The 13,499-nt window shown below is 37.7% G+C and overlaps 1 protein-coding gene across 1 annotated transcript in view; it reads left to right on the plus strand.

Annotated features, from left to right (window-relative positions):
* The window catches only part of cse1l (CSE1 chromosome segregation 1-like (yeast)), a 37,038-nt gene that overhangs the window by 3,254 nt on the left and 20,285 nt on the right, over window positions 1-13,499 (plus strand). The window contains exons 3-8 of the mRNA XM_051673101.1: window positions 8,499-8,641; window positions 8,731-8,832; window positions 10,382-10,527; window positions 12,295-12,385; window positions 12,500-12,607; window positions 12,701-12,793. Coding sequence (XP_051529061.1) covers window positions 8,499-8,641; window positions 8,731-8,832; window positions 10,382-10,527; window positions 12,295-12,385; window positions 12,500-12,607; window positions 12,701-12,793 — 683 coding nt within the window. The remainder of the gene's footprint in view (window positions 1-8,498; window positions 8,642-8,730; window positions 8,833-10,381; window positions 10,528-12,294; window positions 12,386-12,499; window positions 12,608-12,700; window positions 12,794-13,499) is intronic.

Genomic DNA, 13,499 nt, shown 5'->3' on the forward strand with positions numbered 1-13,499 from the left:
GACCATTAAAATAAAGAATAAATTAAAAATAAAATAAATAGCTAAATAAACATCAGTATTATTGTTTAGTATCAGTCAAATGCTGACCATTAAAAAAGAATAAATAGCTAAATAAACATCAGTACTGTTTACTATCAGTCAAATGCTGACCATTTAAATAAAAAATAAATAAATAGCTAAATAAACATCAGTACTGTTTAATATCAGTCAAATGCTGACTATATTAATACTGCCCAGTCAAGATAAACAGCGGCAGCGGTGTTACACTGTATTCTGCTATACAAGTTCAGGGGAAACTTTCAACGGTGGAAAACCAGACTTTTAAATATTACATTTTATAAATGCAACGACTGGAATTGTTCGGTTGAAGGGGGTACCAAACAGTGAATTCTGAACAAAACAGTTTGGTGAATACATGTTTACTTATTAGCTTCCACTCAGCTGACAACAATGAAAGTAACTATGTGATTAGCTAGTTAGCAATAAGCTTGTCACGGAGAGTAAAAGACAGATGTTGTTTATTTTACTTTGTGTCTCACCATCTAGGTAACAACATAGCATGAAATCAACACTCAACAGACACAATCCATCACCGCACCGTTGTCTGCTGAGCTGCAATAAGATGCTCTGATGTTTACATTTCAATCTGCTATATTACTGCACTGACAAACTATAGCTGGCTAACATCAAACAGACATGAGTGACATGGTTGTCAGGGACAAGGTTAATGTTATATTAGTTATATTGAAAAGGAAAAATGATGGGGTCATTGTTTAAGTTTCCAGTATGTATTTAACAGACTAGTTAACAGCTTACCATGATGACACCGCTGAACTCCGCCCTGTCTGCAGAACCACCGTCAGTTCAGCTCTGTAAACAATGGAGTCAGAGCGTGCTCTGCTGGACAAACTATGCTATGACACCAATTCTAAAGCATTGTTTTCTGCATTATAAGTTCTGAAAAAAGTTTTCATATCTGTGCATATCGGTAAACATATACGCCGATACCAATATATCGGTGAAAGGCTAGTATCGGCCGGGCACTAGTATAAATTGGCCTTTACTAGAAGTACGGTTGTGCAAGTTGCACATCTGCAAATATTGCAGTGACGCAGGCAGCAAGTTCTCTTGTGTAAAAGACAGGTAGAATACATATGGATTGTAGAGGCAAGAGAAGTGCATATATATGTATGAAGTAGTGTATAGAAAGTATATACATGCATATTTAGAAATATAATGAATATATATACAGGTGCATCTCAATAAATTAGAATGTTGTGGAAAAGTTCATTTATTTCAGTAATTCAACTCAAATTGTGAAACTCGTGTATTAAATAAATTCAGTGCACACAGACTGAAGTAGTTTAAGTCTTTGGTTCTTTTAATTGTGATGATTTTGGCTCACATTTAACAAAAACCCACCAATTCACTATCTCAACAAATTAGAATATGGTGACATGCCAATCAGCTAATCAACTCAAAACACCTGCAAAGATTTCCTGAGCCTTCAGAATGGTCTCTCAGTTTGGTTCACTAGGCTACACAGTCATGGGGAAGACTGCTGATCTGACAATTGTCCAGAAGACAATCATTGACACACTTCACAAGGAGGGTAAGTCACAAACATTCATTGCCAAAGAAGCTGGCTGTTCACAGAGTGCTGTATCCAAGCATGTTAACAGAAAGTTGAGTGGAAGGAAAAAGTGTGGAAGAAAAAGATGCACAACCAACCGAGAGAACCGCAGCCTTATGAGGATTGTCAAGCAAAATCGATTCAAGAATTTGGGTGAACTTCACAAGGAATGGACTGAGGCTGGGGTCAAGGCATCAAGAGCCACCACACACAGACATGTCAAGGAATTTGGCTACAGTTGTCGTATTCCTCTTGTTAAGCCACTCCTGAACCACAGACAACGTCAGAGGCATCTTACCTGGGCTAAGGAGAAGAAGAACTGGACTGTTGCCCAGTGGTCCAAAGTCCTCTTTTCAGATGAGAGCAAATTTTGTATTTCATTTGGAAACCAAGGTCTTAGAGTCTGGAGGAAGGGTGGAGAAGCTCATAGCCCAAGTTGCTTGAAGTCCAGTGTTAAGTTTCCACAGTCTGTGATGATTTGGGGTGCAATGTCATCTGCTGGTGTTGGTCCATTGTGTTTTTTGAAAACCAAAAAAACTGCACCCGTTTACCAAGAAATTTTGGAGCACTTCATGCTTCCTTCTGCTGACCAGCTTTTTAAAGATGCTGATTTCATTTTCCAGCAGGATTTGGCACCTGCCCACACTGCCAAAAGCACCAAAAGTTGGTTAAATGACCATGGTGTTGGTGTGCTTGACTGGCCAGCAAACTCACCAGACCTGAACCCCATAGAGAATCTATGGGGTATTGTCAAGAGGAAAATGAGAAACAAGAGACCAAAAAATGCAGATGAGCTGAAGGCCACTGTCAAAGAAACCTGGGCTTCCATACCACCTCAGCAGTGCCACAAACTGATCACCTCCATGCCATGCCGAATTGAGGCAGTAATTAAAGCAAAAGGAGCCCCTACCAAGTATTGAGTACATATACAGTAAATGAACATACTTTCCAGAAGGCCAACAATTCACTAAAAATGTTTTTTTTTATTGGTCTTATGATGTATTCTAATTTTTTGAGATAGTGAATTGGTGGGTTTTTGTTAAATGTGAGCCAAAATCATCACAATTAAAAGAACCAAAGACTTAAACTACTTCAGTCTGTGTGCATTGAATTTATTTAATACACGAGTTTCACAATTTGAGTTGAATTACTGAAATAAATGAACTTTTCCACGACATTCTAATTTATTGAGATGCACCTGTATATATACAAATGTGCACGTGTATATATTGGTTATATTAATGTTGACGGATCGCGAGAGAGACGCAAATAACAGTGACGGATCACGAGGGAGACACATATGACTGTGATCGCGCGAGTGACAGGCGGTGGCAGGTGGAGTGAGAGCAGGTCTCCAAGATTTTAACCCTTCTCCTGTTTGAGCGATCATGAGTGCTTTTAGCTTCACTCCCTTCAACATGCGCTGTCTCCAGGTGCTCTCGATATCTCATCAGTCACTCATCCCAGTGCTATTCTGTGAGGATCCTGATTTAAATCGGATTAATGCTGCCTTCACGTGCTATTGGAATTATCGTAAATACGAGTTCCCCACTCAGAAGTTGCTCATGAATGACCCTTCAAGTCGTAATTACGACTGAGAAACATTGGATCATTTTGATGCCTGAGTTTCTGAGATGGGATGAGTCCTAAACTTTTCAACATGGCGGAGGAGACTATGGTTTTTGTAGTGAATGACAGGTTTTATTCATTTTTCTAAATACAGCTAATTGTTAGCGCTTACTGTTTTGGTCATATTTATGTATATCAGCAACCATTTCATGCATGTTGTAAATTTTTACACTTTAAAAATAGCTTATATTTTACCAAAATTCCATTATTGTCCGCAAGCTGAGTAATAATTTTTTATGGTGTCAAAATAAAAGTTCCTCAAGAAATATACATGAATGTTTTTTCTGACATCAAAGCACTTGAACACGACATACTCATAATTACCACTTCAACAGTGGGAAGTAGGATAATTCCGATGGCACATGAAGGCAGCATAAGGTTGGTCACAGTATCGCTAATCACAGCAGTTGCGGTTTAACCCTAACGGCACCGCGCCTTCACACAGTTGCTTAATAATTAGTGATTTGTGCTACAACAAAATGGTAAAGGCGGTAATCAAATCATAGATATGATCGATTTCACACTGGATCATTTTTGGAGCTTGTAATTGGGGCCGGCATTAGGATTTTTGGGCCCCCTGACAATTTTGCAATCTGGACCTCCTATTATATCGCAGCCTGTCCAACATTTTTATTAAAAAAATTATCAATAAACACGAACATAAGCATGACTGTACACACAATAATAGACACTAAAAACTAATTTGAGTTTGAGAAGTTGTTTAAAATAACTTGCATTTAATAGAAATAACTATACAGTAAATTAATACTAATATACAGCTCAGGAAAAAATTTAGACCACTGCAAAATTATCAGTTTTTCTGGATTTAGGTATGGTTTGAGTAAAATGTACATTTTTGTTTTATTCTATAAAGTACTGACAACATTTCTCCCAAATTCCAAATAAAAATTAAGTCATTTAGAGCATTTATTTGCAGAAAATGACAACTGGTCAAAATAACAAAAAAGATGCAGTGTTTTCAGATCTCGAATATTGCAAAGAAAACAAGTTCATATTCATTTTTAAACAACACAATACTAATGTTTTAACTTGGGTAGAGTTCAGAAATCAATATTTGGTGGAATAACCCTGATTTTCAATCACAGCTTTCATGCGTCTTAGCAGTGCTCTCTACCAGTCTTTCACATTGCTGTTGGGTGACTTTATGCCACTCCTGGCATAAAAATTCAAGCAGCTCGGCTTTGTTTGTTGGCTTGTGGCCATCCAGCTTCCTCTTGATTAGGGTCCAGAGGTTTTCAATAGGGTTCAGGTCTGAAGATTGGGCTGGCCATGACAGAGTCGTGATCCAGTGGTCCTCCGTCCACACCTTGATTGACCTGGCTGTGTGGCATGGAGCATTGTCCTGCTGAAAAAACAATCCTCAAGAGTTGGGGAACATTGTCAGAGCAGAAGGAAGCAAGTTTTCTTCCAGGATAACCTTGTACATGGCTTGAGTCATGTGTCCTTTACTAGACGAATCTGCCCTAATGTTGTCAAAAGTACCAGTACTTCAGTACCAAGTCAATACTAAAATAAAAAAGATGTAAGGATACCAGTGTTTCTGCAGTACCGGTAGTACAGAGCACCGACTCTATCCGGTACCAGCGCGCAGTATGACTGACACACAGCTGCTTTCAAATGCTCACAGGCTTATTTTGAACGCATGCTCTGTTACTCCTTTTACACTGAAATGAACAATTAACCAAATTAAAATCGTGACATGTTCTAGTGTGATTTATGAAACCGCTAAAGGCTGCAATCTTACTGTGGAAGAGCTGCGTACTTTAAATCCAACCACTTATCCACTATAAACTCCACAGACATTGAGAATCATTCACGTTATAGGAGATGACAGAGCAGAGCACTTATCCATTGTGAACCACGCAGCACATGTAAAATATATATTTATATAATTAAAATCACAGCATTTGCGCTTTAATCTCAGCTCAGCTTAATTTATATTGCATTTAAAACAGCAGAGTAGACCAAAGTGCTTCACAGTAATACAGTTTAAAACAAAACATTTCAAAATGACCACATACACAAACACCAGTATTCTAAAATACCAACACTCCAAAACTCTGTCCTACATTTCATTTGTCAGACACAAAGGACAGTGTAAATAGATGAGATTTCAGACGTGACGCGAACTGTTTGTCCAGAAAAGTGAAGCATCTGGCAAAAAACACGTCATAAAAGCACGATTCAAAATAAAATGTAGATGCCTGAAATTGAATAAAAATATATTACAACTGTATAGTAAAATGTAATATTCACTGTAATAATAATAAATCAGAATATCACAAGAAAGACAGCTGTTGAATATATTTTGGCAAAAAAATGCAGTGACATGTTGAAAAGTTCTATTTTCACAAATGTTCTGGAAAATAAGTTATTAAACTATAATTAACTAAATAATTATTAAATAATTAAAAATAACTAAACTGGTGTGTCCAATAGCACATTATAATATTAGCATATTTTTGCTGTGGTATCGAAATTTGTATCGTTACCGACTACTAGGGCTGCACAATTATAGCAAAAATAATAATTGTCGATTATTGCCCTTGATATTGTAATCGCGATTATTAATGTCGATTAAAATATGAAATTACCGTGACGCCACAAAGTAAGCAAAGTAGCAGATTTCAATGGTGGATATGAGCTGCGCTCCATTTTCTTTTAAGCATTAAATATTGTAATAATGTTTGTTAATGTTTATTTTAAATGGATATCTATGGTATAAAATAAATTTAATTATTGCTAAATTACTTAAATTATTAGTCCACATACAGTAAATAATATGACGTATTCAATTTTCAAACTTATTAACAGACTATTTAAGTTGACCAAGTTACTTACTGTGTTCAGTAAGCCCTTTGGTGGCAAGACAGGGACCATTCATCCCGTTAGATCTTCAATGGTGATCTTGTTTATTTACAATCATCGTTAGATCATTTTTGGCCTCAGTGGTTGCACTTTGGAAATTAAAAACGGTCATTTGCAATTGGAGTTTGTGCAATTCGTGAAAATGTTAAATCTACTAATACCAGCTGCGTGGCAAATGGGTCTTATTACAGCAGACGTGATAATGGAATATGTTATTCATGCCATATTCTTTATGTTGGCTACACCTCCAAAACAAACTTAGAACAGTTAAGCTGAATTACTTTATTGCTATTTTGTACTAATCAAATTCACATTGGCCTACTTAATAAAATGACAAAACAAAACTGTTATCACATTTTTAATAAATTGTACACCGAAATCGAGCAACGCAACAAACTCTTTACCCATTACAATGACTGCTGTCACTCACTGCCGGTTTACGCTGTTTGAGACCTGCATTACGATGCAAGCTCAATGACGCTCTGCACAAAGTTCTGCACTCTTGCGAATGCTCTCATTAAAAACAAAGCTGTCTAATCAGCATAATCGATTATTTACACCGCATCTATGCCTTGATTAGTACGGGAGCATTTTAGTTTTGTCGTATTGCTCATTTGCAGTGTATTTAACATCTACGTTCAAAGCGAGCGGTGCAATATGCAATTAATCCAAAATAATTTCAAAGTGCTTTTCGCTCTACAGCTTCTTTTCGAGTGTCAGGTGATATTTCTTCAGTATTAATTTTCGTGTGCCACCACGAACAGAGGTGGAACATAATGTAAGCATCTGGGCATTCAGACGGTTTAAAACTTGCGCATTAGGATCAGTTGTCATTACTAATAGGATGGAGGATTAATTTAAGCGGCTCTGATTGCCCATTGCCATTTCATTACTCAACAGACATGATAGTGATTGGTTAGAATACTCAACCACTGCAAAAACTCGTTGTAAATAGAAAGCATTGATGCAACAGGAGCAGACTTATATTGAATGCTGTAATCGTCAGTTTTCACGATTACATAATCGAGGCAGCCATAATCGTAATCGCGATTAGTTTTTCAATTAATTGTGCAGCCCTACCGACTACTGAAATTTTGGTACCGTGACAACACTAATCTGCTCGATTCCAGCCTTGCTGAAGCACCCCAGATCATCACCAATCCTCCACCAAATTTCACAGTGGGTGCAAGACACTGTGGTTTGAAGGTCTCTCCAGGTCTCCTCCTAACCATTAGACGACCAGGTGGTGGATCGGTGATGATCTGGGGGTGCTTCAGCAAGGCTGGAATCGGGCAGATTCATCTTTGTAGACGCATGACTCAAGCCATGTTCAAGGTTATTCTGGAAGAAAACTTGCTTCCTTCTGCTCTGACAATGTTCCCCAACTCTGAGGATTGGTTTTTCCAGCAGGACAATGCTCCATGCCACACAGCCAGGTCAATCAAGGTGTGGATGGAGGACCACCGGCTCAAGACCCTGTCATGGCCAGCCCAATCTCCACACCTGAACCCCATTGAAAACCTCTGGAATGTGATCAAGAGGAAGATGGATGGCCACAAGCCATCAAACAAAGCTGTGCTGCTTGAATTTTTGCACCAGGAGTGGCATAAATCACCCAACAGCAGTGTGAAAGACTGGTAGAGATCATGCCAAGTCGTATGAAAGCTGTGATTGAAAATCAGGGTTATTCCACAAAATATATCTTCCTAAATTAAAAACATTAGTATTGTTTCTTTCCATTATTCAAGGTCTGAAAACACTGCATCTTTTTTGTTATGTTGGCCAGTTGTCATTTTGTGCAAATAAATGCTCTAAATGACAATATTTTTATTTGGAATTTGGGAGAAATATTGTCTGTACTTTATAGAAAAAAAAAAAATTCATTTTACTCAAAACATACCTAAATCCAGAGAAACTGATAATTTTGCAGTGGTCTTTTAATTATTTCCAGAGCTGTATATAGTACATATGCCCTTTTTAGTAAGCACAGGAAAGTGCAATTATCTCAGACAACTTAATCCAGATATTCTAATCAAATCTCCATATTTGTTTGAAGAACTGAATTAGCTACAGAGGAATTATCACAATTAGAAGATCTGGTATACTTAATATCATCTCAGATGTATTGAGTGAACAGGCCTCTTGTAGCGTAATTTTGTTTATTTAGATTTTTAATTGACAAGGAATATTGCACTTGTGTTAGCGATGTACTGTAGATTGCATTAGTTTACCAGGCAAAGAAAAGAGGTCTGTTGATGTTTACGCCCCTGTTTTTTAGTAATGCACACAATGAAATTGTATTTGTTTGTTTTTCTGAAGATTTCTCAACTTTTTTTTCTGTATTTAGCTGAGAAATTTCTGGAATCAGTGGAGGGAAACCAGAACTACCCCATTTTACTGCTCACGATACTGGAGAAGTCTCAAGATGAAGTCATCCGTGTGTGTGCTGCCGTTACCTTTAAGAACTACATCAAGAGAAACTGGCGCATAGTGAGTGCAGTTTACCCAGATTCTAGAATTTCAGATATGTGGTTTTGTAGGTGGATGTTTAATCTAAGTTTTTATGTTCTCATCCACAGGTTGAGGATGAGCCAAACAAAATTTCTGATCCTGATCGGACGACTATCAAAGCCAACATTGTCAATTTGATGTTGACCAGCCCAGAGCAAATACAAAAGCAGGTACCTTCATTTAGTTTCTCACAGATTCAGAAACCCTTGTTATTAATGACACCTGTGGCCATTAAGTGAACAGCAGCCAGCTACCTGTTTCTTGTGCTCGTGCACACACTCCATAGGGACGCGAACATCGGCCAAAACAATGATGTAATGTACAAAGAGACAACGTGATTCACCGGCATCATGCTGACAGATGAGGTAGCATAATTAAAATTACACAGTTATGATTGTTTTACTGTAAACTTTGAGACTGTATATTATATTTGACTCTCCGGTGTTAGAACAGGGCTAAAACAAAGTGTGGATATAGGTCTGAATATGCGAGACTGTAGATTGAAGTAATCACTTTTCTTTGCATGATACATTGACTGCATTTATACGATAGCCCATGTCGGCTTTAGCTAGCTAGCTAGCTAGCCAGCTTTATCAATAGCTGTTAGCTAAATTTGGTGGATGATGACAGTAGCTGTTTATAAAATAGACTGTACATTATAAATATGTTGACAATTTAGTAATGATGCGATTCCATGACAACTGTCATTTTGATATATCGATGTGCTGTTGTTTTATAGTAATAGATTGTATATATTTTCTGTGTAACCAAGTTACTTTACACTAATGAATGTGTCTTTTTGCATTATCTGGAACATTGTCTAGCATTCATTTCATGTGTTATTGTAGTTTACCTTGCTGAATAATTACAGATTAACATTGTTTATGACAGTTATTGTGCAGGCAAGATCAAGTTAGCTAAAATTACACAGATCAATCCTTATGGCACTATATTTCATATGCTTTGCAGTTATGTAAGCTTACCTGTCCAATAAGAAGAATGGCAATTCATGGTTGGTTTTGATCCATCAAAACCGAATGAAGGTCCCTCCAGGAATCAAATACCCTGCACTCTAGTTTTTGCTCGATCACGTTCCTGCTTAGCCATATGGGATTCAGTAGATAAATTTTTTTTTTTCTTTTTGGGGCTTACTCTGAGTTTGTGTAGGAGTCGGTGTTGTGCTGGGAGCCGGACGTTTGCTGGATTCCATCTCTAAGATAACGTTACCTAGTGTTGCAGTTTGTTGTCGCTGTTGAATAGCGGAAGAGAAGCGATTACTGAGGCAAGGCTCTCAGGAGCGTGCATAAACGTCACGTCCTTTGGATTTTCCCAGCAAAAGCGACCCACTCCCTTCACATGAAAATTAGTCTACAGGCTTTAATAGACAACCTAGGAAGTCAGGGAAGGGCTCATTTTTTTTAAGTTGCGTTACGAGCCGTTCACACATTGGCAAAAATAAGGCGAATATTACATGAAAATTTTTACATATTGCACCTTTAAGAGAAAAATGTGGCTTCACCACATACAACTCTGCCCCCATTTAGAACCTGAACCGTTGTTTTTTGTTTTTTCACAAGTGATACTGCTATATTATTGTGTTTTTTAATGCACCACTTTGCTGTAGCCTCTATATACCCCAGTGATCTTCTGGTGTAAACTGTCATTGCTGATTGATGGGCAGTGTGGGACTGTATACATGACTCAGCTTTTTTTCTTTAGCTGAGTGATGCGATAAGTATCATTGGACGAGAAGACTTCCCTCAGAAATGGCCGGATCTTCTGACCGAGATGGTGAGGCGTTTTCAGAGCGGAGACTTCCACATCATCAACGGAGTTCTTCGCACTGCACATTCACTTTTTAAAAGGTATTTGGAAATATTGTAATAAGATTATTTTTTACTTTCTATGAACATTAGTTCAGTTGAAGTCAGAAGTTTACATACAGTTAGGTTGAAGTCATTGAAACCATTCATTTTAACCACTCCACAGGTTTCATATTAGCAAACTATAGATTTGGCAAGTCGTTTAGGACAATGTGCATGACATTTCTTCAGCAATTGTTTACAGACAGATTGGTTCACTTTTAATTGACTGTATCACAATTCCAGTGGGTCAGAAGTTTATATTCACTAAATTAACTGTGCCTTTAAGCATCTTGGAAAATTCCAGAAAATTATGTCAAGCCTTTAGGCAATTAGCTAGTTAGCTTTTGATAGGCTAATTGGAGTCAATTGGAGGTGTACCTGTGGATGTATTTTAAGGCCTACCTTCAAACTCAGTGCCTCTTTGCTTGACATAATGGGGAAATATAAAGAAATCAGCCAAGGGGGGCCTGGTTAGCTCAGCAGGTAAAGACGTTGACTACCACCCCTGGAGGTGCGAGTTCAAATACAGGGAGTGCTGAGTCCCAACTGTGAAGCATGGGGGTGGCATGCTGTAGGAGGGACTGGGGCACTTCACAAAATAGATGGAATCATGAGGAAGGAAAATTCTGTGGATATATTGAAGCAGCATCTCGAGACATCAGCCATGAAGTTAAAGCTTGGTCACAAATGGGTCTTCCAAATGGACAATGACCCCAAGCATACCTCCAAAGTTGTGGCAAAGTGGCTTAAGGACAACAAAGTCAAGGTATTGGAGTGGCCATCACAAAGCCCTGATCTCAATCTGATAGAACATTTGTGGGCAGAACTGAAAAAGTGTGTGTGAGCAAGGAGGCCTACAAACCTGACTCAGTTACACCAGTTCTGTCTGGAGGAATGGGCCAAAATTCCAGCAACATATTGTGAGAAGCTTGTGGAAGGCTACCCAAAACGTTTGACCCAAGTTAAACAATTTAAAGGCAATGCTGCCAAATACTAAAAGTGTATGTAAACTTCTGACCCCACTGGGAATGTGATGAAAGGAATAAAAGCTGAAATAAATAATTCTCTCTACTAATATTCTGACATTTCACATTCTTAAAATAATGATCCTAACTGACCTAAGACAGGGAATGTTTTCTACGATTAAATGTCAGGAATTGTGAAAAACTGAGTTTAAATGTATTTGGCTAAGGTGTATGTAAACTTCTGACTTCAACTGTATATGACCACTGTAAAATCATGAGGCCTTAATCCATTCTGGTTCTGTCATTCTAGATTATTTATGATCTCAGATGAGTTTAAGCAAATGTCACAGCCTGTGAACAAATCATTTACCCATCTATTGCAGCCCATGACTTCCAAGTCTCAGATATCCCAGGCAACACACATGTACCTGTCCTGATTGGACTTTCTACATATGCTGAATGTTGATTGTTTTATATATTTCATTCAAGTTTATTTTTTCAACATAAGATAACAGTGCAACTGAAACCTGATCAGGCACCCATCCTTTGAACATTTCATTTTCCTTTGAAGTACTAACAGTCAGTTAATGCTATACATTTTTAGGCACTCTCGAATAGACCATTTCTTAATAGTTTGTCTAAGCTGTGATGCAGAAGATAGCGCACTTGCTCCTGAAATATATAAGAGCTGTTGGCTCTTGAGGATCTGGTTTTGATTCCTCACATCCTGATCCCGTTCCCCTTTCTGTCTCTAGTATCCTATAAATATAGGCTTATATCTGAGAATTTTCCTCTCCTTTAGATATCGTCATGAGTTCAAGTCAAATGAGCTGTGGACGGAGATCAAGCTTGTACTGGACACATTTGCACAGCCTCTTACTGAACTTTTCAAGGTAAAGTCAATGAACATTTCATGGACAATTTCATCTTTGAAAGATAAAAGGATAGATATCATTAACTCACGAATTGATCTAGGAATTTAAATGCCTTGTTCGTTTTACTTGTAGGCTACAATTGATCTTTGCCAAACTCACGCAACAGATGTCAATGCCCTGAAAGTGCTCTTCTCTTCACTAACACTCATTTCAAAACTCTTCTACAGCCTTAACTTTCAGGTAGAGTATACTCACATTTTTCATGCCATCACCGTCACCTTCATATATGTGTTGTCTTTACTTTTCCATAATTAACCTTTCCAATCTTCCCAGGATCTGCCAGAGTTTTTTGAGGACAACATGGAGACTTGGATGACACATTTCCATAACTTACTGACCTTGGATAACAAATTGTTACAAACAGATGTAAGTTCATGTGTTTAAACCGGGTTCCCACGGAACCTTAAAATCTTAAAATGTCTTAAATTAATTTTTCCAAAATGTAAGGTCATAAAAAGTCTTAAATATCTTAGATTATACAAGAAAAGTCTTAATTATCATTTAAACGTCTTAAATTTGGGGGCGGAAAGACAGGAATCGTGATATGACCTAATGTGATTATCAAATTTCAAAAGAATAGAATATAATTAAATAAATGCATGCGCTGCATCCTTCAAAGTGAAAACGTGGCACTGTTGTATTTTCTCCAAGCACGTGGAGGCTTGTGAGTGTTTTCAGCTGTTGCAGAGCGGTTCACAATCATTGAGCCATATCGGAAATTTATGACAAGCAATTATAAATGAACAGCTGTTGATGATGATGATATAGTGTTGATGAAATATGACAATGTTTACTTTTAATTGTTTACATTGTAATACATTGCAGATTATTGTAGGAGAGCACATTTTATTTCCCTTATCTGTTTGAATGAGCAGCTGGAAGCAGTGAAGCGCATGCATTTCAAAATAAGAGTGTATTTCGGCCTTTAAAGTTAAAAGTTCCGCGCTATGAATAAAATGTTTTGTCCCTCTGGTTATTGGTATTTTGGTTGCACCATAAACTGCATCTGGAATTTAATCTGGCCCTCCCTATCACAGGAAGGAAAGACTTAGAACATTTAATATAGGCTACC

Source organism: Myxocyprinus asiaticus, chromosome 35 (assembly GCF_019703515.2).
Source record: "Myxocyprinus asiaticus isolate MX2 ecotype Aquarium Trade chromosome 35, UBuf_Myxa_2, whole genome shotgun sequence".
Lineage (NCBI taxonomy): Eukaryota > Metazoa > Chordata > Actinopteri > Cypriniformes > Catostomidae > Myxocyprinus > Myxocyprinus asiaticus.